This window comes from Sciurus vulgaris (assembly GCF_902686455.1).
Source record: "Sciurus vulgaris genome assembly, chromosome: 17".
NCBI classification, from domain to species: domain Eukaryota; kingdom Metazoa; phylum Chordata; class Mammalia; order Rodentia; family Sciuridae; genus Sciurus; species Sciurus vulgaris.
Window position 1 is genome coordinate 3,205,153 of NC_136478.1, and position 27,384 is coordinate 3,232,536.

Sequence of the window (27,384 nt, forward strand, 5' to 3'; positions counted from 1 at the left end):
AATTCAGAAATAAACCTGCAGGGCAGCCACCCTGCAGAACAAGAAAGGCCAGGAACTTCCCCTCTCCTCCCTGAGCACCCTATGGGCACCCCAACTGCACAGAACTGTGTGTCAAAGCTCAAGGGAAGGGAGGAAAATAAAAACAGCTCATTCCTAGAACAAGCGGCCACACGCACAGCCTTCACGACCTGCGGTCACGTGGCCCCACCTGGGGCGCCGGGATTCACTCCCGACCCCAGGGGCCCAGGGGAATGGGAAGGGAGGAGCACGGCCAGGGCACGGCTCCCACTTCCCTCCCAGGGGCCCCCGACTCGCACCCTTGAACCCACACTTAAGTATTTTTAGGGTCTCCAGGTCCAAACAAGGCGAACTCAGGAGGGGCTCCGCAGACCGCCTCCGGGCCGCCCCCTCGCCTCCCCTCCGGGCTGAGGGCTGAACGCGCGACTGGCCCGAAACAGAAAGTTACAGGGCGGGCTGCTGTCAGCGCAGGAGGGTGGAGGAAACAGGAAGCGGTGCCCTCCCGAGCTCCGGCCCCCTCCCCCGGCCTCGGAAGAACAAAACCTTCCAGGGAATCCCGGCAGGAGGGGGCGAGGGCGGCCCGGCGTCGCGGGGGCGCGCCAGGCTGCGGCCGGGAGGAGAAGGGAGCCCGGGACGGGGGCGCCACCCGGCCGCCGCGGCCCGCGGGAAAGTAACTTCACACCGGCGCCCAGTTCGCCCGGGGAGGCACAGAGCCAGGCCCCCGCGCCGCGCCGCCGGCTCCGGGCAGACAAAAGAGCCAGACGCGCACCGCCCGGCGGCTGGCCGGCCGGGCTCCCGCGCGCCCCGCGCGCCCCGCGCACCTGGCCGCGCGCGCCCACCCGCCGCCCCGACCCCGGCCCGGGCCGCGAGGGAGGGGACGGGGAGGCGCACAGCTCGCTTACCTGGTAAGTAATACAGAGGCGGCTTCAATCCAAACATGATTCAGATTAGAATTCCATAGTGGCCAGAGAGGGTCGAAGAAGGAAATGAAAAATATCAAAAACCCAGCAATGAAACAAAAAGCACCGTCCAAGCCACGGCGCTCAAAAATGTCCAAAACAATAAAATAAAGGCAAGAAGAGGATCCCGAGGGCGACGGAAAAAAAACCAGCCCCCCTAAGACGATAAAAAGGCGCTCTCTCCGGCCAGCCCCGGGCAGTTTCGGCCACCTTGGCCCTGGCAGATCCACAATGAGGTAATTGACGACCAAGGACGGGCCGAGCCTCCACGGCTGCCCGGTGTCTTCGCCGCGTGTGTATTTTCTGCCTTTTGGACTTGAGATGCAAATAAAAAAAAGGAGGGGGGAGCTGCTGGAGGGAAGCGGGCGGGAGAGCAAAGAGGAGCGAGAGAAAAATAAAGGGGGGCGGTGAGGGCGATGAAATTGGGGGGTTAAGATCTTCAGGGATTACTCATTTGAAAGAAAAAGAGGAGAGAGCGAAGGGAAAAAAAAAAAAAAAAAAAGCAGCCCCCAAGACGTGCGAGTAGCAATCTCTCCTCCATTCAGCCATTTGAATGTCAAGGGCGAGGGTCAAGAGACCTGTTTCCAACAGGGTTTCTCGTTCAGAACCAGAAGGGAAAAGGAAGGGGGGCGGCGGGAGGGGGTATCTCTTGTTGCCAAGGAGAAATCGGCTTTGTTTTCGTTTCCCCTTAGCTACTGGGTGAGGAGGGGGTGGGGAGAGAGGAGGGGGCGCGCGGGAGAGGGGAGAGGAGAAAATTAATACCCAAACAGCCAAGAAGTACCGAGGGGGCGATTTCGCCTCGTAAATAAAGAGGCAGCGATGGCAAGCCAGTCTGGGGCAGGGAGGGCAGGCCGCGGGCGCTCCCTCCCGCGGGCGCCCCCCGCGCCTCCTGGCCCGGCCGCGTCCCACCACTGACTCAGACGGAGGGGGTGGGGAGGCAGGAGAAAGAACTCGCGGGGGCTCGACCGGGCAGGAGCAGCCGGGGCGGGGAGGCGAGCGCGCGGCGGTGGAGAGCCCCTCGATCAATTTTCATGCAAGAATCATTATCGGTAAATTGGAAAGCTGGCTGCCTGACAGCAGATTTGTCTCCCCTAATGAAAGCGAAAGGGTAGGGGCGCAGCGGCGGGCGGCTGCAGGCGGCGGCGGCGGCTCCTTCCGTCGCTACGCGGCATCTTCCAGGAGCTCCATGCTTCGCAGCGCGATAATAATAGTTTCACTTGCGATCTCCCCTCCGCGCGGCCAAGAAGCCGGGCCGCAGGTCCGTGCGGACAGGATCGGGGCACCGGGAGCCCGGGGCGTGCTGCGGCGGCGGCAGGGTGCTCCCCTCTGCCCCAAAGCGGGGCCGTTTGCAAACAGTGGGCGGCTGCGGGCGCCGCTGGTGCCCCCCCTCTGGCTGCCCAACTCCGCGCTCTGGCTGCCCGCCCGCCCGCCCTCCCCACCCACGTCTGACAGCTGCGGGAGCCGGGAGTTCACCCTCCGCCCGCACCGGGAGGAGGATCCCCAATCCGCGCCCCGGGGGCTGCGGGCAGCCTTTTGTGAAGCCCACGGCGGGCTGCGGAAAGCACACGCTGCTGCCCCGGTGAGCTCCCGGGGCGGGCGGTTGGTTCCCCCCACCACAAAAATCCCTGTTGCAAGTGTAATCAAATGCTTGATACCATCTCCCACACTCTCCTGCACTGGTGCATTATCAGATCCGGGAAGGCATGCTTCCAGGCAAATAGACCTAATAAATGCTATTACCGGGATTCTGCAAGCCCCGGCTGCACCATAGTAACGAGAGCCCTGGCTAATTTGGTTTAAGAAAACGATCAACTGCACAGAGCGTGTGTGAGTGTGCAGCCTGTATCTCTCCTCCCCATGCCGCCTCTCTTTCACACCAGCTCAAGAAGGCCCCATGTGATAATTCCCCAAATCGAAGGGGAAAAAACCCTGCCGCCAAACCACATCCTGTGCGCTCATTGTCCAGCCCAGCGATTTTAAAGAGACAGGATCCATTTACCCACGCCCCTCCTTCCCCCAAACGCACACTGCAAAGCTGCCTCTCAGATGTGACAATTTATTTTCAAGCCCTTTTACCTCCTGAAGGGCGCCTCGGTGGCACAACCAGCCGGAATCACGCCTTGGTAACACCATGGGGGTCACCTTTTGACCCCAGATACAACCATGGTTTGAGGTACAGACTTGAGCCCGCAGGGACGCACCGCCCGGCACCGCGGTCACACTAGGCTTGGGTTCCTGCCAACACTCTCCAACCCCTGCGTAAATCAGGGGTCCCCAGATGCAGCCCCCCTCCCTAATAAACGCGGTGGCTTCAGATGACAGCTGAACTCCAGAATACCCCAGAGGAAAGCTCTGGAGGGCAAATTGGAGGAGATGGAAGGACCCGGGGTGCCTTCTGACCCCTCCGTGCCCCTCACAACCCCCCCCCGCCAGGAAGATCTTAGATGGACTGGGCGGAGCGCTCCGAGCGCGGGGCGGGCGGCGCTCCTCCCCGCGCCGCCAACTGCTGGGGCGCAGCGCGCAGGCGGTGCCTTCCCCGAGGTCCCGGCCGCCGGGGGTGCGAGCAGTACCGGCCCCCGCTGCGCCCCTCCGCGGGCGGCCGTGCTCGCGGCCCTGGGAGGGCGCCAGGGCTGCGGACCTGGAGGAAACCGGCCGCCCGCGCCGCCGCCGGCATCTAGCCGCTCCGCCCCGCGCTGACCCCGCAGGTCGCGCCAGGCCCTCGGCGGCGGCGGCCCTTTGTTTCCGGGGCTGCGTGAGGCGCGCTCCCTTCGCCTCCCGTGGCCCTCGCCGCGACCCTGCTAGGGGGGCACCCACCAGGCCCAGCGAGGCCTGGGCGCAGCGCCGCTCCCGCCCCGCCTGGCCCCTCTTCAGCCTCCCACCCATTTATCACCCACTTATCACCCGCGGGCTGCACAATCTGCGCCCCTCTGGGAGTGGGGGGGGGTCCCGGACTCGCAGCAGACAGCTGGGTGGCTGCCCCCACTCCTCACCCCTTACCAGCTTGGAAAATCTCAGATACTACTTAGGGGAAAAAAAAAAAAAAAACTATTTTAAAAAGACCCTAAACTATCAGTTTCTGTTGTCATTCTTTTATTGGTTTTTAATTCTCCGGGATTACATGAACAACAGTAGTAATTAATACCGAACCTTTCTCTACTGTATATGTTAATGGCAGGAGCCATAAAAATTAATTTGCAAACATGTCATTACACAATAGCTGCACAGGCAATAAACCTGTAATTATGGGCCAATCATAGACAGGGTACAGAGGGAGGGCTGCTCCCCCAATCTGCCAGGGCCCCCCTCCACGGCTCAAGTGGGGAAGGGTCCAGAAAGCAGCTTCCATCCCGGAGCCACCTGTGGAGGAGGTGCCAGCTCCTGAGGATGGGGAAGGTGCTCTCCTGGACTTCCAGCCGGCCTAGCTTCAGTGCAGGACAGCCACTCAGGGGCCCTGAGACTGAAATCAGGAGGCCGGGCCAGATGAAGCCTGGGAGAGGTCTAGGATGCCTGGCTCCTGGGTGCCAAGGACCAGGAAGAAGCCCAGAGAGCAGACCTGCACGCTGGGCGGCCTCCAGCAGCCTGTGGCTGCTTCCTTTCAAAGGCGAGCATCTCCCCAGTAAGTATTTGAATGCCTGCATCAAATTATCTTAAAATGCTCAGGCCAAACCCTAATTGCTTGGAGCCACACCCTGGGGAAGAGGCGAGCCCAGGATTCTGGTGATAGCCTGGCCATCTCAAAGTAGGTTAGTGACATTTCCTGGTGATGGAGACCTTGGTAAGGGAGGAAAATGTGAGATGCACTACAGGAGGTGGCGGCCCCCCAGCTCCCGACCTGATGCCAAAACAGCTGAAAAACAGAAAGCACCGGGCCAGGCCCGGCAGCAGCTCCTCGGATGAATGGCTGGGTTGTTTGCCTAATGTGGCTGAAGGGTGGCTGGATGGAGTCCCCTTTCCCACTGGCCCTGTGGCTTGGCTGCGGTTTCTGGAACCATCACTAGAGCCATTCATTCCCAGGGGGAGCCAGCCTTCTCTGGGGGTGCCAATGGCCTGGCTGGGGATGGAAGATGCAGCCAGGCTAAGCCACACCTGGACCAGCTGCCAGGTGCCCAGGTGAGGGCCACGTGCTCCAGATTTCACCCAGAGGGGATCTGTCTGCCTCTCTGTCTCCCACCCGCTCTGTTCCCCAAGAGCCTGGCTGTGGCACCACCCTGTCCCTCCTTCCAGGTCTCCTCTGGGGAGGGGTCAGGCACTATGGAGGAGAGGCAGGAAAGGTCAGGCTGGGCCTCCCAGAACCCAGCCTCCCATTGGCCTTTCTTGAAGGCTGGGGACACTGCAGGGGAAACTCGCCCCCCACCTCCCAGAGAGACCCCTGGCCACTAAGTGGCAGTCATGTGAAGAGTGGGCCCCACTGCCCGGGGCCATGTTCTGGGAGGCGAAGCCAAGCAAAGGCCCCCTTTCTCAGTGGGGAAAGAGCTGGGGTTGGGCTGCCTCCTGCCGGAGCCCAGCCTGAAGCTGCAGGCCCCTCCCGCCCCTCCCGCCCACCAGCTGCACCTTCAAGATGGAAGGGCCCAGACTCCCGGCAGCAGGGCTGCCCTTGCCACCGCACAGAGACAGCGCAGACGGCGCCAGAGTCAGCAGAACACAGTAAAAATAGCCTCCCAGCGCGTGCCAGAAGACAGGCCCGCGGCTGCCAGCTGTGCCCACCGAGCTCAGGAGGCCCCCGGCGGGCAGCCACCTCGTCCTCTGGAGAAGGTGTGATGGAGATGTTCCCCATGGGCTCCAGGGAAGGGGGGCAGTGTGGCGGACGACAGGAAGGGCAGTGAGCGGCTCTTCTGGTGCCAGCTGCAGCATGCCATTCTGAGCACTTTGTAGGGACAATGCACTGGGTCCTCGTGGCCGTCCTCTTCAAGGTCACCCTGAGGAGTTCCAATTTCCAGATGAGGCACAGAGAGGTCAAGCACCTTGCCAGAGGACACACAGCCAATAGGCAGTAGAGCTGGAGTCTGAGCCCCGTGTTCATGCCCACAAGGGCTGGGGTCAGACTGGACCTCAAACTCCAGCCTGGCGGGCAGTGACACAGTGTTTCGAGCCTCAGTTTCCCCATCTGGAAATGGGGTGGTTTGCTCCTGCCTTCCAGAAGATGGGTGGAGCAACAGCTCTAGGGACAGCGGAGAACAGCAACTCTGGGCAGGGAGCTCACAGGGCCAGCGGCACAGCCGGGCTCCAGCCTTCCTGTGGGCGAGGTCTCTTCTGGAACTTGCCCACCCCTGGGACAGGCACACCGCGTGACTCATCCAGTGTTGTCCCCTGAGAAGTGGCTGCAGGCCTGAGGGCAGGCTGGGGGCCAGTTCCTCCCTGATCTGGCTCCAGGCCTCGGGGCCTGGGCTGTGTGCAAACCTTCTGAGCCTCAGATGGCAGGTCCAAGGTCAGCTGAGAATGGACCTCTGACCAGTCCCCCCTCACTGGGACGTTCCATTCACCCAGGTGCTGCTTCCACCTGTGGGCAATGTCACCCCAGGGTCCCAGGGTCTGCCAGGGCTCTGGGGTCTGGGCCTGCTCCCTGCCCCAGTCCCTGGGTGGTGTCTGCCACAGTCCCTGGCCCTGGTGCCTATGAATGGATGCTGTCCTCCAGGAGGGTCTGTAGCGTGGCCAGTCCAGGACCTTCAGGTGACCCTTCCTGGGCACTGGGGTGGGCCCAAACCCCAGTGACAAGTGTCCTTACCTAAAAAGGAGGAGGGGCCTGGGGCTGTGGGTCAGTGGTGAGCGCTCGCTTAGCATGTGTGAGGCCCTGGGTTCCATCCTCAGCACACCATACAAATAAAGATAAAGTTACGTCCTCTACAACTAAAACACATTTTAAAATAAAAAATAAAAATAAGGGGAAGAAAAAAGAGGGCAGGGTAAAGGCCAGAGGCCAGAGCCACATGGCCACAAGCTAAGGAGCACATGAGCCATCAGGAGCCCTGAAGGGCATGAAGGGGCTCCCCTGGGGCCTCTAGAGGGATGTGTTCCTGGGACACCTGGGCTTCATTCAGACTCCCAGACCCTCCGACCCTCAGAACAAACTCCTGCTGTTTTCCCCTGCCACCCCGTCTGCAGCAGTGCGTCACACTGGCTACAGACATGCACCCTGTTGCCCCAGTACCCGTGGGATGCCTGGTCCTGCAACCTGGGAGCCAGCTCAGGCCAGCTGGGCAGGCCCGTCCTGCAGGTCCACACGGCTGGGATGAGGCTGTGGCGTCCCAGAGGCCCTGGGCAGGGCGGCCGAGGCTGCCTGTCTCTGGAAGGGGAAGCAGCACCTCGCTGGAACCAGGGCCTTTCCAGTTACATGGCCCTCCTCTCTCACCCTCTCCTGCCACCGTGCACAGCTGGGGGAGGTCCCCTGTGTGGCCACTCACTGCCCAGGGAATGGCCAGCAGCTTTCCTGAGACTCGGCCTGTGAGGGGCAGTTCTGAGGCCTGCCTGGTCCCTGTGGCCTCCAAGGCCTGGGGCCAGTGTCCACATGAATCCCCAGGGCCTGCCTTTCTCCAAATGTGCTGCCCTCTACCCCAGCCTCCCATGCAGCTGCCTGGGGCCAGATGACCAAGTTCTGGGCAAGAACCTACCGGAAGTAGTGACCGGCCATGCGCAGGCCTGGCCCAGGGCCCCGGGCACAAACCCCCCGCCGTCTGGACCTGTGCACTGGCATCTGCTCCAGGAGGAGCCCAGCCCGCCTCAGGACAGCGGCATCTCCAGCAGCCCAGGCTGTGCATGCGGAGGTCCCGCCAGTCAAGCATGCCTGCTCCCTGCTCCCGGCACGTGGACTCTGGGGCAGGGGCACGGGCCGCAGGGCCTCCCGGGACTGAGCTGTCATGGGCTCGTCCCACACAGCAGCAGATCCCCCGCAGGGGTCTGTCCACTTACTGCCTTGCAGCGTGCACTTGTGACAAAAGTAAGCTTATCGTCATCTCTATCTTCAGGTGAGAGAACTGAGGCAGAGAAGCACAGTGACCGGCCCAAGGCCACACAGCCAGGAAGAGGAAAGGCTCAGACCTGAGTCCTCACTGTGACCAGCCTGAACAGGAGCTGATGGCCCCCTTGCTCCTCAGGGCCGGTGTCAACTGCTCCCTACAGGGTAGGGGCTCCCTCCTCTCCCTGCAGAGAGAACAGGCGAAGAGGTTCTCTCCTGCATGTTCTGTGATTAAAGGTAAAACAAACAGAAACCAGGGAGGACAGCACGGCATCCAGGCGGCTGCGCACTTGGGACCGGGGCTGTCCCCACGCTGGCCCTGGGGCAGAGGCTGGGGGGCCACAGGGATGAGAGGCTCAGGCCTGCCACACAGCACAACCCTGGAGGGATCCTCTGGTCCTCCCGGCTCCGGGCGGGGCCTCCTCTGTGGGGACCATTTCTAACCAGACAGCCTGGCCGTCCGCAGGGCTTCCTGCAGCGTCCACGCAAAAGCGCCCACAGGTCTCCCGAGGGGCACCCGGGGGAGGGCAGCCTCCACCTGGGAGGCTGACAAGGCTGTCTTCTGCGGTCGGGGACCCAGCTCTAGACCCCACGGAGGGAAGGAGGTAGTCGAGCAGCCCCGCTGGGCCTGCTGCGGGAGTAACTGCTGTGTGCGGCCCAGGGCCTCCTGCCCGGGGCTGGGTAGCCCTCTGGCTGACAAGACGAGGTTTCTAGAAGGCAGCTTGGTGCCTGCCCTCCCCGCTGGGCCCGGGCTCTCCACTGGGACAGGCCGGACGGGCAGCTGGGGCCTCTGTCCCCCTCACTCTCCCTGCCAAAGAGGCCGGGCCACCCCGCCACATCCTGCAGCCCGCCCGGGCCTCACTGTCCTCTGCCTGACTCCACTGGGACGTGTCTGGACCGATGGGTCCTGGACAAGCCCCCAGCATCGGGCACCCCCAGCACGGCTCCTGCATCCTGTCCTCTATGAAGCAGGGCCAAGGCGCTGCCCTCGCCACGTTACTGTCCAGGCCAGACAACCCTTGAGCACTGCAGGGCCAGCCCACCTGCCCCCACCCTCGAGTGCCTAGAGAACACCCCATGGTGGCCACCATCTCTGGGGACCACAGCCGTCAGGTGGGGGTAGCCCACAGCCTGTGCCCCCCGCCCCAGGACTGGTTCCCCACTGGTCTGTGCAGCCGCTGCCCACCCCCGCGCTGCTTTACCACAGGAAGCTCGGCAGGCTCTGGTCTTCCAGCGCACTGGGAGTCTCTGATCCTGCTTAAAGCCAACAGACCCAGAGTAGCACGTGCTGTGACTCAAGAAAACAGGGTTACAAGTGACAGGACTCTGTGGCTCTGTCCTGGCAGCGGTCATACAGAAAACATCAGGTGGATGATCCTGGTGCCTCTGGCCTGTCTCCCCCTTTTTTCCAAGTTTCTTCCTCCCCAACAAAAAGAATACCCACCCTGGAAAGAGGTAGCAGTCATTTACACTCTAGTCTAATTTCCCCCCACCTCTACTGCCTCTGGAGTCAAGACCCTGGCAGGCGCCACCTCATGGCTTGGGATCAGCTACAGGATGTTCTCAGGAAAAGCAAAGAGAGAGCCCTTCTGTTCCCTCGGGCTAGAGCTGTTTTCCTAACTCCACGTGACGAGGTAAACTTCCGAGTGTCCCATATCACAGGCGGAGAGAAAGCCAGGTCAGCACTGGACACAGGGTTCATGTGACTTACAGGCACAGTGACAAGAGGCAGGGTCACCCGCAGACCAGGGGCTGAGCAGCCGGGTCCCTGGTGTCACGGCCCTCAGCCTCCACAGCAAACGCAGGCTGAGCCGAGCTGGGAGATCACGGTGGCCACAGGACCCTCACTGCAGTCACAGTCCTGTCCAGGGGTCGTTCCAGGGTGGACTCCTCAGGACCGTCTCTAACTCAGCCTTCAATTGGAGGCAGGCCGGCAAGGGGACAGGAGGGCACTCAGTCCAGCTGTGGATGGGGGGAGGCACATGGGCACACCGGTCACACTGCAGTTGTGACCTCGTCCCAGGGCAGCGAAGCTCTGGCCTGCTCTGGCCTTCGGTCTCCTCCTCCGTAGGGCACTTGGGCTGAAGGATCCTGCAGGCTTCCAGCCCGGCGAGCCCATGATTAATACAACCCAGACGCACCATCTGCTCGCGCTGACATTTAGGGAGCAGAACGGATTTCCACGGGAAAGCTGCCCCAGCAGCCGCCCCTCCTCCTTCCCCGAGCCGCGTGGTCCGCACGGCCCGGGTCCAGCCGCCGTGGGAAAGCTCCACGCGCAGTCTCGGTGGTGCTGCCCGCAGTCAGCATTCCAGCGCGATGGCGGGGCGCCTGCACCCCCGGGGCCCAGGCCCCTGCCCCTCCCCTGCGCAGGAGCCTGTCCTGGCAGCCATCCTTCCCAGGCACTCGACGCCTTGGCGCCGACCTGGTGCTCTTTTGCTGGGCACCTCCCCAGGGTGCACCGACCGCTGTCCCTGGTGCAGCAGGAGAGTGGACCCAAGTCAGGAGGGTCAGAGCAGGAGCGAGGCTGAGCCGCAGGCAGGGACGGCTGTGCACATCCATGGGATCCCGAAGCCTGGCCTCCTGCTGGCCCTTCACCGTCCAAAGCACCCTCAGGTCCAGCACAACAAGCGACACAAGGGGCTTTGAGGCCAGCTCCAGCCCGATCCAGGAAGGGCCTCTGTGCGTGCAGGTGGCCTGCCGTCCATGGCAGGGCCTGCACACCTGAGGGGCCAGGTCCTTCCAGGCCAGGTGGACACGGCCATTGCCGTCTTAAGCCCAAGAAACAGTTCTCCTTCTGCCGAGAGCTGAGCCCCGCAGTGGGGCACAGGAGACCAGAGGCCTGCGGGGCAGGCGGCCACTGGGCCCACTCTGCAGCCTTCCCAGGGTCTGCACTCTGCCTCTGGAGGGTCCGGCAGGGGAGCCCCTCGTAGAGCCCCAGGCCACGTCCAGCACTCCAGGGGCTGCTCCCCTTGCTGGGCAGACCCCCAGGGAGCCCTGCTCAGTGGGGGCTCCTCCTCCAGCCCTTCACCCCCACCTGCCTCCACAGCCCTCTCAGGCTCCTCTCTGCTGCCCTGACCACCTGGACACAGTGTCCACACCCCCACGGCCTCCCCCACGCAGTCTTGCCCCACCCAACAGCACGCAGCATGGAGAGGGGCGTGGATACTGCCCATAACGGCCCCGGTACCAACCCCCAAAGCTAGAACCCGAGCTTCAGAAAAGCACCAAAGAGCTGACGAGGCGAAGAATCGGCAGGACAGAGGGGCAGGGAAACAGGTGCCCTAGAGCCCGCCCCCAGGCGCCACGCTGGCCCTGCAGACCCTGGGACACTTGAGCTTCCGTTTTTGTGGCCTGGGGGATCACGGGGACAGGAGGCAAAGCCGTGGGCCTCTGTGCAAGGTGGGGCCCACTAGGAGACCCTCTGCAATAAGCCAGGACTCCAGAGGACCGCGTGTGCAAGATGCGGGAAGGGCGAGTCCGCCGGACCCCATGTGACAGTCCAGCCAGGGCTGAACCAACCGGCTGCCCAGTGGACGTCCAGCCCTGAGCTGGATCAGTGTGACTTCAAAGCAGACTTGTCACCAGGCACCTGCCAGGAGCAAATCCAAGTGCTCCTGAAGAAAAGGTCCCGATCCTGGCTCTGAATCACGCCTGCGAGAATCCCAGCAACACTGACCAGCACACCGTCGGGAACAGGTGCGCAGGACGCCCTGGCACCGATCCGGGACCAGCAGCAACAACAGCAGACAGAAGCAGGCCCTCGGTGCCTCCAGGGCTGGGGTTCAGGGCTGGAGTTCAGGGCTGGGCAGGCTTTGCCCCTGGGGGCAGGAATCGAGGCAGGCAGAAGCCACCGTTAGGGCAGAGAACTCAAAGAAGCAGCCCTGTCCACACCTCACCAGGACAGAGCCCCCGAGGGCAGGGACTTGCCCTCCTCCAGGCCTCGACCCCAGAGCCCTGCCCTGCCAGCTGGACCTCAGCAGGCGAACTCAGTGAAGGCCCTGGACAGAGACCCCGGGCCAGGTGACGTCCCTGCACACCCTGGCCAGCAGCTGGGTGAGGAGGCAACTGATCCCACCTCTCCCTTCTCTGTGACACTCCTGTGCCACGGCAGGCGCTAATGAAAAGCAAGCCCGCCACGCAGCAGCCTCCGCAGTGGAGAAAACAACCCAGAGGTGTAATGACTGCTGCAGAAAGCCGGTCCTCCAGGCCACAGCCAGCGCGCCCACCGCTGCTGTTCCCAGCTCTTCTTTATTAGGCCTCGTGGCCTCGGCTCTCAAGCCTCTGCCAGGGATTCTTTCTGTGGGGGCAATTTTGGTGCCTGCAATTAGCTGAACAGGCATCTTTTGTCCCTGCTAAAGCATTCGATTGCAGGTGTAATTAGGTTCCCTCACCCCTGAAATCTGCAGAGAGCGCCGCCTTGACTAACTGCACCCACAATTAAGTGCTTACGGGCTTGTGGCTGCGGCAGCAAACACGTGCCCAGGGCTAATAGCAGGACACCGAGCAGGTTTTCAAAAACAGACACTGGGTTGCAGAAACCCGGTCTTTTTGCATTTGCTGTTCAAACGGCTCTGTCCAGCTGGGAGTAATGAGGAAAGACAAACACGCCCGTTAGCTGGGTCCACACACAAATAAACGGCACAGTCCTTAATTAAGCCACTTGCCAGAGTGGGAAGGAACTGGAGAAGACGGGGGAGGAGAAGTTGCCCCTGTGGGGCCCCGGGGCTCCAGGAGCACCCAGGATGGACGCCACGCTGGCCAGGATGGTGGCGCAGGAGGCTGTCGCCCCTCCAACCAAGGAAGAGCAGGGGTGGGAGGCTGGCTGGGCAGGGTGGAATCCCAGAAGCTCCCGGGTAGGAGGGAGGCAGGGAGGTTGGGTTTGGAGGAGGGGAGGTGGCCTGGGGACCTGTGCCCTTGCCCGCCCAGAGCAGGCTGGGTCTGGCACTTGACCTGCCCTCTCTCCACCTCCCCAGGGCCTCAGAGGGCGGTGAAGTCCCAAGTCAAGCCGCGGGGCTGTGTCTAAGCCTCCTCAAGACCTCCTGCTGAGCCCAGGCCTGGTCCAGCTCCCCAGCTGGAAGGACACCATGTGGAGATGAGGGTGGCCCTGCAGGGAGGAGGGCTGCAGGGGACATGGGATATACACCCGGCTGGCTGCATCGCTTCCACAGCCAAGCCAAGCGACTACAGGCCGAGGCGGGCACGGGAAGAAGCTGCCCGCCGCCAGCCAGTCACCAAGAGCTCCGCCTTTGGAGTCCACGGTCCTGGCCAGAGTGAAGGGCAAAGGCAGCATTAGGTAATTAAGAGCCCACTGCTGAAGGGGCTGGTAGGGCAGCCACAGGGGGCTCCAGGGTAAACCAGCAATGGGTCTGAATGGCCAGCCTCTGTCCTGTGGTCCCTTCTGGCCTAGGTATTCTGGTGATGGGCCAGTAGGCCAGTGCAAAATCCTGCCCAGGGAAGGATGGACTCTGAGGCTGCTATGAGGCTTGGCCCTGGGTGCCTCTCCAGCCTCCTGGCTCCCTGCAGCCTCAGGGCCTTTGCACCAGCCACACCTCAACAGCTCTCCTCCCCAGCTGTCCACAGGCTGCCGGAATGTCACACCTTGAGAGCCCCATGGCCTCCACACCACTTTCACCCTCCCTCTCGCTGGGTGTGCATTGGCAGCACTGTGTCCCTGAACTCACAGATATTTCCTGTCACCTGTTGTCCCTCTCAGGGCTCCCTTGCCATGCCACATGGGCCTGCTGTACAGTCACCGAACAAGGGAAGGAGTGATGCCTGGGCGGAGCCGCCGGGGGCACGGCCTCGGGTGGGGCCAGCCTTCGCAGGGCCTGGGCGGCTGGCCCATTGCAGCGCTGTGGCTCTGGGAGCGTCCAGAGCCTGGAAGGGTCTCCCCAAGGGTGCTGCTCCCCTCCCGGGCAGCCCCGGGTCCTCCTGCAGCTCTGCCTCGGAGTCCTTAAGGCCCGACCTGGAACCGCTGGGCTCCCAGGGGCAGGGCCAGCTCCTCGGTCCGGCCCTCTTGCTGCTGCCTGCCCCGCAGGAGCCTTGGAGAGCCAGGTGCTCCTGTCACCCGGGGACAGAGGAGTGGGATGCTGTGGGCACAGGTAAGCGTGGCGCCTGTGCGCCAGCCTCCGCCTCTGCCACGATGCGGCCGCCAAGTTCCTTCACTTCCTCCTCTGCTTGGCCAGGCCTGACCGCCCACGCTGGCTCTTGCAGGAGGCTCTGACCATGGCAGCCCCCCTTTTACAAGCTCGGGGAGCTTCTGCCCCCACAGGGTGACCTTGGGAACAGGGGTCTGCCTGGACAGTGCCAGTCCCTCCACTGGGTGGCGGCCACTCCACTGCCCTCCTTGCCCTTCAGCCCAGCTGGCAGGGCAGCATGCGGGACGGCCAGCCCACCTGCCCCAGGGCCTCCCAGCTTCCTCACCAAGGCGGATGCAGGAGCCCCAACCTGGAGTGAGGTGCACCCCAGGCTGGCGGAGGCCGAACCTAGGGGACAGGAGGCCCCAGCTGAGGCCCTTGCCCAGGGAAGAGGCTGCAGGGCCCACGCCCGAGACCTCTCCAGCGAGTGGCGCTGTGGCAGTGGCCACCCTGCCTGGGCCCAGGAAGGGCCCCACTTCCACACAAGCCACCAACCCCACGGCCAGGGCCAGGCCAGGGTGGGCAGCCTTATCCAGAGGAGCCAGCCTGACCCCCTGGGCCTCGGCTGCCTCCGAGAGGAGCCAGGTAGCCCTGTGGGCAGCTCAGAGCTTCCTGGCCTCCCCAGTGACCCAGCCAAACACTGCTGGTCCTGAGGCGGTTCCCGTCACCTGCACCTGCCAGCATGGCTCAGCCTGTCTTCCATCTTTGAATCCCAAAGCCAGGCTGAGGCCCGGCATACAGCAGGTGCCCACAGGTGCCCATCTAGAATACCACAGGAGCTCAAGGGACGCCCGTTGGCAGACCACGAGGGCAGCCCATGAGGCGCTGCCTGAGGGGCTGGGAGAAAGAGCCCCAGGCCTCTGGGGCTGCGGTCTAACCCTGCCAGCGGGGCAGCCCTGCTGAAGTCCCAGCCCCCGAGCTTTCCTCTTATCAGTGCAGGTCACACCCTGGGTGACAGTGGCTCTGCTCTTATCCTCCATTTGGGGAGCGTGATAGGTGCCTGACCGCTACCCTCTGCCGCTTCCCCTCCTGGGCTAGAAGCCTCCCAGAGGCACAGGGGACTGCGGCTTCCGGATCACTCCACTGACCCCCCGAAGCCCGGCCTGGGAAGGGAAGGAAGGCCGAGGCCGGAGTTCCCCACTGGGAGGCCCTCTGTCCCCTAGAGATCCTGCCACACGCCCAGCCATGGAGGTTGCCGTGGGGGACTGGGGGCGCCAGGCAGCTGGTGGCCTCCCTGGCTAGGAAGCCTGTCTGTGCAGGGCATCCTGGCACCAGGAAGCAGGTGCCAGAGCTGGCGGGCACGCGTTGTTGGAGCCGCTGGAGTTGGCCACATGGGCTCACAGGGTCGGCAGCGCAGGGTCTGTATCCGGGCCCCCAGAAGGTGGGGGTGGGCTGCCAGGCTGCAGGCTGCGTGCAGGGGCAGGCGCTGGGCCCACGCTCTGCCAGGCACACACCTGCTCCCAGGGCCTGGGCCCCAGCCCTGCTCAGAGCCCCTCCTGGAGACGGCCAGCACTTGCCAGCACACAGCCAAGGACCAGGCCCAAGCCCCCAGTGGACACTCAGCCGTGTCAAGGGACAGGCCACCGCCCACACAGAGGCAGGATGATTGGCACAGGTGGGAAGGGCCTGGAGGGCAATCAAGAGACGCGGGGCCCACTCCCGAGAAGCAAAGGCCCCGGAGAGCAGCATCTGAGCATCTGCCTGCAAACAGTGTGTCATGGCAGGGGCGGGCCAGGAGCCACGGCCACGGAGAGCACACCCAAGTGGAGGTGCTCGGGGCACAGGGTGCCCAGGAGGCAGATGCACGCAGGGGGCCACGGCACTCAGACACAGGGCAGGGGAGCCGCAGGGCTGGGATGGGCAGCAGCACCAGGGTCCCAAGTTTGCTCGGGCCACGGGTGGCAGTAATGGACTCCATGCCCCAAGGTGAGCACCTTGGGCCATGTCAGGACAATTAGAGAAGCAAAGAAACAGAAACCAGCCCCAGCGAGGGACAGCACAGGAGTGGTCCCAGGGCCTTACTGGGGCACAGGGACAGCGGCAGCTTTCTGGAGCCGTGCCCCACGCCAGGCCTTGGCGGGTAGAGGCACCGAAGAGAGGGACCTCCACAAGGGCTCCTGAGAGTGGGAGCAAAGCCCCCAGTGGTCAGTGGACACTGCTCTGATTTATCTTCTGCAGAACTGGTGGTGGACCCAGGGTGCTCTGCCACTGAGCCACATCCCCAGCCCTCTCTCTCTCTCATTTTGAGACAGGGCCTCGCTAAGTTGCTGAGCCTGCCTGGAACCTGGGATCCTCCTGCCTCAGCCTCCCGAGCCACTGGGATCACAGGTGTGGCCACTGTGCCTACAAGTAAGGACACTCAGGACACTCACTCTTTGAGCTGTGGACACTTGTTAACAAGCCACCATGTGTACCATACACTGCCCACCTCCCCATCATCACACACGCTGGACCTGCCACGTGGGGCACAGACACAGTGCACGCAGGAGGGGAACCTGGGCCGAGGGCTGGGCGGGGGCGCCAGGGCGCACCCTGGGGGAGGCCAAGCCCCTGCAGTCTGAGCGTCACTGTGCCACCCAGCCACCACAGGACTCAGGACAGATCCATGTCGTTGCCCACCCCTGACAGGTTCCTGCCACTTCCCCGAACCTGTCCAAGAACAGATGTCCGCGGAGCACACCGGGGCAGGCAGGCCAGACACCCAGGGCCAAGGCCAGAGCAGCGCGCACTCTGCTCTCAACCCAGCGCGGAACCCGAGGTGTGGCCTCTGCCCAGGGCCAGGCTGCAGGGACACCGGGAGGAAGAGCCGGGGCAGGGCTGGGGCAGGGCAGGGGTAGGGCAGGGGTTGGAGGGAACGCTGAGCTCAGATCCCACACCGCTGCTCAGCTGTGGGCCAGGGGCACACCTCACATCTGCTCCCATGCAGAGTGGGGCGACCACTGTTCCTCGTGGCCATCAGGTCCAACGGGCAGCAGGAGCCAGCAGGCAAGCTGGCAAAGATGCACGCGCACCACAGAAAGTGCACAGCCCAGGAGCAAGCCCAGTGCTGGCCACGGTTCCCATCACCCTGGACATCCTGTCCTGACTCTCCCCTCAGTCTCAGACCACTGGGGTGCACAGTCTCCCAAGGGTCCCAGGAAAGGGGGACCATCTCAACCAGGCAAAAGGCTCGTCTCTAGCATGAGTTCACGTTTGTGGTGGGTCTGTGTTTATCCTCGGCTGTCCTTTTCCGGTCCTGGACCCAGCACCTGCCCCTCCCTGGGCTCACTGTCTCAGGACCCAGGGCCATCAGTCTGTCCTAGGGGAGGACAAGGGAGCCCCCCGCCCCCATTTCCTTGGACTCCGAGGCCCTTGGCCAGATAAACACGACCACACATACGGGACCTCCAGACCCGTCCCTGGGGCAGCGAGGGGCCAGGGGAGGGCTGAGGGGGTGTCGAAGATGCCACCTGAGAGCCATCCTTGGGCTCCAAGGCAGCTCACCCACCGGCCCTCCAGACCCCAGGGGGTGGAGCCCACCCAGAAGCCTCAGTCCGCGGAGGCGGTGGGCGCCACCTTGGAGAGGGCGCCTTCCCTGCCGTCCGCCTGGAGCTCCAGGGAGCAGAGCCTGCGAGGACAGGCACTGCCACCACCAGGAAACACCTGCAGGGCCCGCCGGCCGGGCTGGCGCCCAGCAGCCCGGAGCCCTCCTGCCCCTGCACCCAGGCTGCTGAGCCGCCTCCTGCCCTTCTGCCGCAGGGCCTCAGTGTTGGGGGCACTGCCACGCTGACCGACGGAGCTGGCCGCCCGCTGGCCCCGTGGGGGCCACATCCCAAAGGCCCTGGGGCTCTGCGCTCAGGTGCCCGAAGCGGGCCATTCCCTGGGCCATGCCTGCGCTGTCCTGGCACCCCTGCCCCATGGAGAACCTGCTCTGCAGAGCTCCACAGCCTGCCCACAGCCGCGGCCGGCTCCAGTAGGGGCCAGTCACGCCTGCCAGGCATAACCCAGTACCCAGGCCAGAGCCCCAGGACCCTGCGCAGGTCTCAGTGGGGGGCCGCAGGGCTGGACGGTCCCCTCCTTGTTCCATCCATTAACGGGAACTCGGATCCCCTGGCGGCTGCTGGCCGAGGCTTCAGATTGCCATCTTCCATTTGTGTTTCAAATTTTAATGAGCGTGCTGTCCCCTGGGCCCCAGCTGTGGGCTGGGATCCCCGAGGGGCAGGGCGCGGCCCTGTCACCCAAGGCCTGGGCTTGACTTCTCCAGGAAAAGTGGCCTCCAGGCCTCGCGCCCCCGCCTGGTGTCAGCAGGCTGCAGAGCGTGAGATCACGATTCCGTTCAGGCTTCCCAAGCGTCCTCTGTCCCCAGATGGAGAGAGCAGTTCACTGTGATAAGACAGCCGCCCGGGAGCAGATACATCTCGCCCTTGCTCCCTCTGCCTCCGGCTAACATAATTCCTTTCTGATCTTACCCAGGGCATCCAGCCGGGCTGCGAGGCAAACGGGATAATCCATTTTAGAGAGATTGATCAATATCGTTAGGAGGCTTTTAAATGGTTCCACAGGCTTCAAGGAGCCAGGGCAGGAGACTGAGCTGGAAATTGGGGGCCAGGGGCGACAGGCGGGCAGGCGCTACCCACAGGGACTTCCTGACAGCCTCCCCATTTCCTGTTGGGCTTCAAGAGCATGTTCCCATCAGAGTAGGGAGGCCGGGTGCATATGGGCAGGTTGTGCACCGTACGAGGTGCTGGGCAGAGGGATGAGGCTGAGGTCCAGTTGACCCATCCCTGTTCTCCCCTGGGAGAAGGACCCCCTTTCTAATTTTTATTTTCAATTAATTGGTTTACTTTTGCTACTGGGGATTGAAACTAGGGGTGCTCTACCACTGAGCCACATCCCCAGCCCTTTTAATTGGTTAATTGTGAGATAGGATCTTGCAACATGGGGGGCTGGCCTTGAATTTGTGATCCTCCGGCCTCAGCCTCCCGAGTGCTGGGATCGCAGGTGTGGCCACTGCATTCCCTCTTATAATTCGCAACAAGGTGTCCTTCAGTTCACCACTGGCCCTGCTGGCAAGGGACAGAGGTTTGCCTGGCTCCCAGGAACCAGGAAGACTGTGTCTCTGGCAAAACCCCCTGAGGCCTGATTGGTCCTGGAGGCTTCCTGTTCTCCCTCCACCAACTCCCAGGCCCAGCCCCTCACAGATCTGACCAAGGAGCGGCCATGTTCCCCCAGGGACGCCCCAAGCCAGAGCTCACAGCCTCCAGGGAGGGCAGGCCCCATGGGGGCCACATGGCCTGTCACATGGCCCTCCCCACGCAGACTGCCCAGCTCTGGCCCATGGGGTCAGGAGGACACAGGCCCTGTGACCTGCACCTGGGCGGGAACTTGGAACTCTGGGGATTAAGTGCAAAAAAGTGGGTTTTTAAATATTAGCAATACTTTCTTACAACCAAAACCCCAGGGCCCAGCCGGCTCCTCTGGCCAGCACGGGTCTCCCCACGCTTGATCGGGTGCTGCATGCTTAAGTGCTCCCTGTGGCTCCTCCTCCCTCACTGGGCACCGCACATGCCCCACAGCCCACGGGGCTCTGCCATTCCAGGACCGGAGGAGACCGTCCCCACAGCCCTGGGCCACTGCAGCAGCTCCTCGCTGGCCTCCTGCTGCCGCCATGCCCTGCGGCTGGCTCTGGGCACAGCAGCCCAAGGAGGCCCACCCACCAAAGGCAGAGGGTAGCACCTCTGCCCAAACCCTCCATGGCTCCCACCTTGTCCTCCGGTGGCCTCTAGGGCCTCCCTCTCTGGCCTCCTGCCTCCTCCCGCCTCAGGGCTGCACACATTTCCCTCCGCCTGTGGATCCCGTCCAAGTATCTGCAGGCCCAGAGGAGGCCCTGCCAAGCATGGCCTGCAACAGGACCTCGCCCTTTGTTTCCTCTGGGCTCTGTCAGGCCTTCCCTGACCACCCGCAAGGAAACGGGTCCCGCCCACTGCCACGCAGCCTCCACCAATCCAAAGCTGGCGCTTATTAATCTATGTGTCCCCACTGGACGGCAAGCTGCATGTGGCAAGGAGTCTGTGTGCCCGGTTGGGGCAGCGCTGACGTAGAAGCTCTCCCCACCTCCTTCAGGGACCTGGGAGGGCTTGGCCTGACACTTGAGGCCCCTGGCATCTCTGCCACCTCTCCAGCTCAGTGCCTGAAGTGTGCTCAGCACAACTTAACACATCTGCCTGTCTCCTCCCCTCCTACCCAGCAAACTCCTATTTGTCCTTCAAAACCCTGTGAGGAAACCGTTTTGAGAAGCTTTCCCTGACTGCTCTCATTTCCAATTCAAGTGACCCTGCTCTGACGGTCGCTCCTGTGTGCGGCTTTCCTTTCTCCTCTTTTTCTTTTTTGGGTACTGGAGGCTGAACCAGGGGGCCTTACCACTGAGCCACATCCCCAGCCCTTTTTGATTTTTAATTTGAGGTAGGGCCTCACTAAGCAGCCAGGGTCCTCCTACCCCAGCCTCCTGAGTAGCTGTGATCACAGGCCTGTGCCCCGGCGCCTGGCTCTCCAGTTTCTTCATAAGCAGAGCATGTGGTGTTCTCTACAGATTTCCCGTGTCCACTGCCCGATGTCTCTGGTGCCCACCAGGCAGGCTGTCTGGGAACCCTGCACGAGTTTCCGCGACCCCTCCACAGTGCTGCAGGTGAGGGGCTCTGCGGCCCCGTGCAGGGCCCCGCCTCCTCTGCAGGGCTGGTGAGCTGCGAGGGTCCAGCCTGGCTTTGGGCCCCTCTAGCTGGCCCCCGCGTCTGCGCCTGGCCCTGGGAGGACCCTTCTCTCCCTCACCACCGGGCGTCAGCCTTCCTGCTAACACATCTGCCATGAGCCTGGGCCCCCAGGTGGGAGGACTGCAGACCCAGGAGGCAGGGGAGGCAGCCAGCGCCCAGTGCAGGGGCCCCGGGAGCCAAGCAGGGGCTCTAGCTGGAAGTCGCTGGTCGCGCCAGGACCAGGTGGTGGGCGGGGGGTCAGGCCTCATCTAGAAGGTCACTGACTGCCAGGGTGGGCGCAGGGCGGGCACAGGGCGGGCACGGAAGGCAGGAGGGGCCCGCCCCCAAGCCCCTGCACGGCGGGCAGTATTTCCACAACACTGTTTTGGCATGTCTGCTGTGAACTTAATTTAACTTCCATATTACCGCTACTTAATTAAATAGATGAACTCCTTCTACATTTACAAGTCTTAATTCATCCTGAACAAAATTGGCCATGTTTAGTCCTTTATACACTAGCAGCTCCCTGGAACAAATGGTGGCCTTTTCGAGTTAACGGCAGGGACAGGTTAAAAGCTAATTATCGGCTCTGGTCGCCTGTGAGAGAGAGCGGACATCTTTATCCATCATCAGAAGCCAGCGGAGGGCGGGCAGTAGAACTCCTCCTCCCCCAGATGGGCGGCCCTCGTCCACCCAGAGGACCCGGGAAGGACAGTGGCCCCCACCCCACCTACGCCCGCCAGCCCTAGATGCTCGGCCTGAACCCACGACCCTCTGACCTGCTGACCACAGCCTCCCTTCTCCGGGAGCTTCCTGGCCCCGCACACACCCTACTCATGCTGCCCACCCTGTGGCCCTGGCTTGCTACCCCTGCCCCGGGGTTCCACAGGGCTGGCTGCCTCTGCAGCCGCTGTCCTCCATGAGTACAGTGGGGACAGTAAGTCCCTGCCTTGTGGGGCTGCAGGGAGGGCTCTAGAGCTGATCCTGGGCAGCCACAGCCCGGCCCACAACAGGTGCCAGAACACTGCTGCAGTGGCATGTCCCCCATTGCTGGACACAGGTGGGGTGCAGGAGTCCAGCTGGGAGCTGGGATCAGGGTGTCGGTGCTCGAGTCTGGGTGGGGAGCCAGGCTCAGAGGCCCATCTCTGGGCAGCCTGCCCTGGTGGGGACAGCTGCCTGGGAGCCAGGAGAGGCTAAGAAGGAAATGCAGGAGACCGCAGATTCGGGAGGGCAGGGACACCTCCTGCCAGGCGCACGGTCTCAGGCTGGCGAGCAGGCGGAGCCCATGGGGCACACCACAGCTGCTCTCACACCGAGGCTGCAGCCCCGCACGGGCAGGGCCGTACCTACACCCAGGCCCAGGAAGGAAGTGCAGCAGAGCAAGTCCCTCTCCAGAGTCACACAGCTAGCTGGATCCTGATATCTGGGGCATCGACCATGCTCTGACCCAGCCCACGCTGCCCCTCGTGGCCCCGTGTGTGAATCCCAGCCTGGCTCCACCCACCACGCACCCTCCCCATGGGAGCTGCCACCCGAGGGGCCTGCTGGCCAAGGCTGGGCACATGGGCCAGAGCAGGCTGTCCTGGAGCAGGGAGGCCGCTGCCTGCCTTCCGGCCCTCGGAGGCTCTCCTGCCGGCCGCCCCCTTAGGCTGAGTGGCTAGCCCAGGGCCACCAAAACTTTGGGCCTGAGCCAGTGAAGACTGGGGTGTTGACACCTGTGTGCCCGAGGTGTTACCTGCCACTCTGGGGATGTGAGCAGGGCAGGAGCTGGCAGCAGAGGCTCAGAGCGTCTGTCACCCAGGACTCCCCGAGCTGAGGGAGCCTCCAGGCCCCCAGCTTCTAACGGCCCCTCGCAGAGGCTGTGGAGGCTGGGGACAGCCCTGGGCCAGCAGGCGCTGGTGACGCAACCAGGAGGCGGGTTGCGGCAGGGGCTTCGAGAGGCAGCGGGCTCCCCAGGGAGCTGCGGGTTGTTTGTTCAGGAAAAGGGGAAGCAGACGCTGGGGGGCCCCGGCTCATTAGCTTTCAGTCCCACTGCGGGTTCCCTAATGGAGCCTCCACGCCTCAGGCACCAGGAGGCCCAGGAAGACACGGCGGAGCCACGAGAGTGGACAGCGTGGTGGGGACCCACTGCCTCGGTCTCCTCGCTGTGGCACAGGAAGCCAACCAGCCCGTGTCCTCCCCCTTTGTGATCAAGGCCTGGCCCCGGCCCTAAGCCTGGAACACAGGCAGATCAGAACAGCACACCCAGCAGCCTCCTGGCTAAGGCCAGAGACTCCGCCGTGCATGCCGGCCATGAGTGCCTCATGGAGGCTGGGGCACCTCTGCGAACTCCCGTCTCATTCTGAGCTGCACAAGCAGCCCCGTTGCTAGATGAGCAGAGATCCCAGAGGGGTGAGTTCCTTTCCTGAAGGCGCACAGCCAGCAAGAGGTGGTGGGACGGGAGCTCAGGCGTGTCTGGTTGCGTGGCCTGAGTTCTCTGCCTGTGTCCAGGTCCCGCTGCCTCCTTCACTGATGTCCAAGAGCCAGGGAGGGCAAGCCAGCTGCAGAGCCTACCTGCACAGGAGGGGAAGGCCTGGGGGGCTGGGACAGGCAGGTCCCAGGATGCAGCAGGGCGTCAGGGAGACGCGGGCCTCTGGCTGGCCTGTAGCCAGGCGCCTGAGAAAGCTGGCCCCGGGGCCCCTCCCAGGGACGCCAAGTCCAGCCGGGCCCCGCCCTGCTGGCACCCCGGGCACCCTCCTGCCCAGCGTCCCCTGGTTGACTGCCTGTTGCCTCCTGGGCAGCAGGGCAGGGCCTCCCCTAGGGTGGTACCCAGACTGGACTACCCACAATGGGCACCTGGAACTCTCCAGTGTCCCCAACAGCCTGGGAGCCTGCCACAGAAGGTTCTGGGCACAGGCCGTCAGGAGGAGGGCCTCCAGCCCTGGCCCCGTCCTCCTGGGAGTTGCATCAGCCCAGCTCCTGACGGGGCCGGGCGGGCAGGCCCGGGTCTCCTGAGCCCTGCTGGCTATTGCCCCCCAGGGCGTGGGAGCCTCCGACTCCCCCAGCCCAGAGCCAGACATTCACCCAGCACCTCCCAGGGCGGGGAGCAGAGCCCTGCCCGGCAGCCAGGATGCCCACATGGGCACGGTGGCCTCTCACCTGACACACGCACACCGACACCCCCGGCCACCACGGCACACACAGTTACACACGCAGCTACACGCCCTGCGCCCTTCGGGCCGCACCCTCCCCACACACGGCTGCACAGCCTGCTCGCTCTCCCCAACCCTCCAGTGCCAGCCGCCCCCTCAGCTCCGGGCGGGGCCCTGGGTCAAGTCCCTCCACCTCCAGGGACCTCAGTGTCCTCGTCTGCAGGATGGGAACGTCCTGAGCTGCCACATGACATGTGGCCGGGCCCAGCACAGCTCCAACACCACCCCCAGGAGCCTGAGGCCGCCCCCACGTGGCTGGGACGGCAGGAGGCGGGATCTGCCCCCGCCAGGGAGACAGGGAGGGCCACCGGCACAGTGCCCAGGGCCACACTCAGCTTGTCCACCCATCGACAGCCCTGGCCCGGCCTGCCTGCAGCCTGGGGTGGCCTGTGGGCTGTGAGCAGCCCTCCCGGGCAACCCATCATCAGCTGGGGCCTGCAGGAGCGCAGCCCGCCCACAAGGCACCCAGTGAGCGTGCCGGGTGAGGGGCTGCCAAGCCCTAATCCTCACAGCTGCTAGGCCCCCGCCCCCGCCAATCAGAGAAACTGAGACGCAGGTGGCAGCGCCTGGCCTCCAAAGGCCCTCTTCCCATGGGGCTGGGGGTCCCAGGCCCTGGACGGGGCACTGCGGGAAGGCAGAGGCGGAGCGGTCCCCTGCCACTCTGCCCGCCAGAAGGTGGCTTCCGTGAGCCGTGCCCAGTCGCGCCTTGGCACACTGAGCCTCATTAGCAAAGGACCTTCAACAGTCATGTGGAGACCCTTCCGACCCTGGGCTGAGCGCCAGGGTGAGAGCACAGAGACAGAGGCCGGCCCCTCTCCCAGGACTCCGGGGCAAGGCTGGGCCCCCCTCCAAGGGTGGAGCTGGAAACCCCTTCCTGCCTGTCCCACGCCGAGGAGCGGGGAGGCTGCGAACACACATCCTCGAACACAAGAGAAGACGATCCAGCAGGGAGCTGGCCTCAGGGACACCACTGAACAGAAGAAACTGAGGTCCACAGAGGCCCTGAGCCCAGCGCGGATGTGCAGCACAAAGCTGGGTCTGGAGCCCAGGACTCCCAATGCCACTGGCCTGGTCCCAGCAGAATTCCGCCCCAGCAGAAGAGGGCTGAGGGGGCCAGGGGTGGGCTGGGAGGACAGTCTGGGACCCAATCCTGGCTGTCACAAACCAGCCCTGGGCTACAGCTCCCCATCTGAGGAGTGTGCTGGGGCAGGGTGGGGTGCACATGCAGGTACTGCTTGCTCCTCAGGCCTGTGTCCAAACCCAGACAGAAAGCCAGCCCCAGGCCTGGCTGGCACCTCCGACCTCCGATCCTGCCCTGGGCATTGGGACTGCAATCAGTGACCAGTGGGCACTGCTCAAATCTGCTGGGATTGTGTTGTTCCCCCAGACCTTCACGAAGACCTCAGAGACTCCCCAGCCCTGGCTGAGGCCTTGGAGCCTCCAAGGAGAGACCGGCTCCACCCGCCTGCCTGCCAAGCCACCTCCAGAGAGGAGCTGGTCAGTCTCCCGTCCCAGTCCGCAGCCAGCACGCACCCAGCCTTCTTCTTTTGCATGAATCAGAAGGGATGTGTCGGGGCCCAGGGGCGCTGAGGGGCTGGGGAAACTGCGAGACCCCAGGAGGAACCCAGGAGTTCCTCAGATGCAGGAAGCAGCCCCCGGGTTGGGGGGTCAGCATGCATGTCTTCTCTCAGCGTCTGCTATGGTCTGAACGCTGTGCCCCAAGCCCTGCGCCCAGGCCCACCCCCAAGGGCTGGCACTAGGCCACTCCCAAGTGCTAGGAGGAGCGCTTGGGAGGTGAGGAGGCCGGAGGGGAGGCTCACTCCCTCCCACCGGCCGCAGAGGCAGGAGAGGCACAGCCACCTAGGAGTCACACAGAGTCTCTCTGGCCCCAGGCTACCTGCTGGCCTCCCTCTGGGACTCCCAGGCTCCAGGACTATTGGTTATGAGCCACCCAGCCCTGGTGTTGGCTAAGAGCCCGAGGGACCAACACGGTCCTCGGCCTCCCTGCAGACCCAGCTGGGGTGCTGTGGCCCTGAGAGAGCTCAAGAAGCCCCATCCCCACTCCTGGCCTGACCAAGTTTCCAGGATCACCAGCATCTGCCTCAGGAAGCAAGGGGTGGACCTGGCTCCCGAGTCGTGATGACTGTGTTGATGACCATGACGAGGTCAACGGAGGGGAGGCAGCCTGCCAGGTGACCACTCCCTAGTCCCCAGGGGACGAAGCACACGAGGAAGCAGTTGGGGTCACGGGTGGCGTGGAAGGGGCCAGCAGCTGGCAAGTCTGGGTTCCTCACCTCCATGTGGGCCCGCCTGGATCCAGATCTAGGGGGACAGAAACAGGCCACCTTGGGGTGGACGGGGGTCTGAGGGGCCAGCCGGGAGCCAGGCCGTCTGGGTGCATGCCCCCACGCCAGGCTCGGGCCTCGAAGGGAAGGGAGTCGGGTCCTCGGCGCTGGGAGCTTTACCCCTGCACGTCGGCTGCTCTGCGGATGTGTGAGCGCACCCCACAGGCTCAGGACCAGGCCACGATCCAGTGTGGAATGCAGACGGTCACACCGTGACCTCACAGATGAGTGACAGGGACAGCACACAGCCACGAGGCCAGGATGTCCTTGCCGTTTTCTGTGGCTCGCTGGTGGCCTGTCCTACGCAGCGAACATCCTCGTCGCCCAGAGACCTCCTGTGCACTCGGACCCTCGCATCCAGAAAGAACTGACCCCGTTGGTCACCACCAAAAGCGGTCACTCCAGGCCTGTTGGAGCAGATATCCAGGTGGCCATGGTCAGCAGGCTCTGCAGGGGGGAGAGCCCCACTGGTGACAGCCGGCTGAGCCTGGCCCCAGCTTGCCTGCCCATCAGGGCATCTCAGGCCAGCAGGCCTGTCCCTGGCGCCCAGCTTGGGGACAGCAGCAAGGGGAAGGGACGGGAGGCAGAGCCCTTCACTGAGCAGAGATGAACCCCAGGAAGGGCCCTGAGTCAGGTTGCGGCCACCACGGGGCGGCCAGCCCGGCCCTCCTCCCTCGTCACCTGGCCGCCGGCGCTTTATCTCCCCCACGTCACGAGGGGCCACGAGGTGGGCACTTAAGGTACCAGCCTGCGCGGCTTCCCTCAGCAAGTATTAATATGTAAATGTCACTCTCAGAAGACCAGAAATGAAGGCGATGACCGCTGCAATATGCTCTGTTGGCAGATAAAAAAGACGAGGAAGAAGCTACTGCGCACGGCCGAGCCGCCGGCTGAGGCCGCTGGGCGGGCGGTAGCACTCCTCTCCCCACAAATGGGTTCAGCACAAAGGCCTGTGAGCCGTGGAAGCTTCTGGGCTGCGGCCTGGGTCGGAAGGCCTTCACCAGTCCCCAAACGAAAACTAAGTGGGGGTCTTCTGGAAGGGGTGCCCAGAGGTGGACAG

General features: G+C 63.7%; 1 protein-coding gene across 8 annotated transcripts in view; it reads right to left on the minus strand.

Moving 5' to 3' along the window:
* Window positions 1-27,384, minus strand: part of GSE1 (Gse1 coiled-coil protein) — a 310,866-nt gene that overhangs the window by 83,613 nt on the left and 199,869 nt on the right. The window contains exon 1 of one of the 8 annotated variants that reach the window (XM_079119587.1): window positions 921-1,268. The exons of 6 other annotated variants lie outside the window; for them this stretch is intronic. In XM_079119587.1, coding sequence (XP_078975713.1) covers window positions 921-957 — 37 coding nt within the window. In that variant the 5' untranslated portion in view covers window positions 958-1,268. Of the gene's footprint in view, window positions 1-920; window positions 1,269-27,384 lie in introns of those variants that run through there. One more of the 8 variants, XM_079119581.1, reaches the window with a different exon arrangement.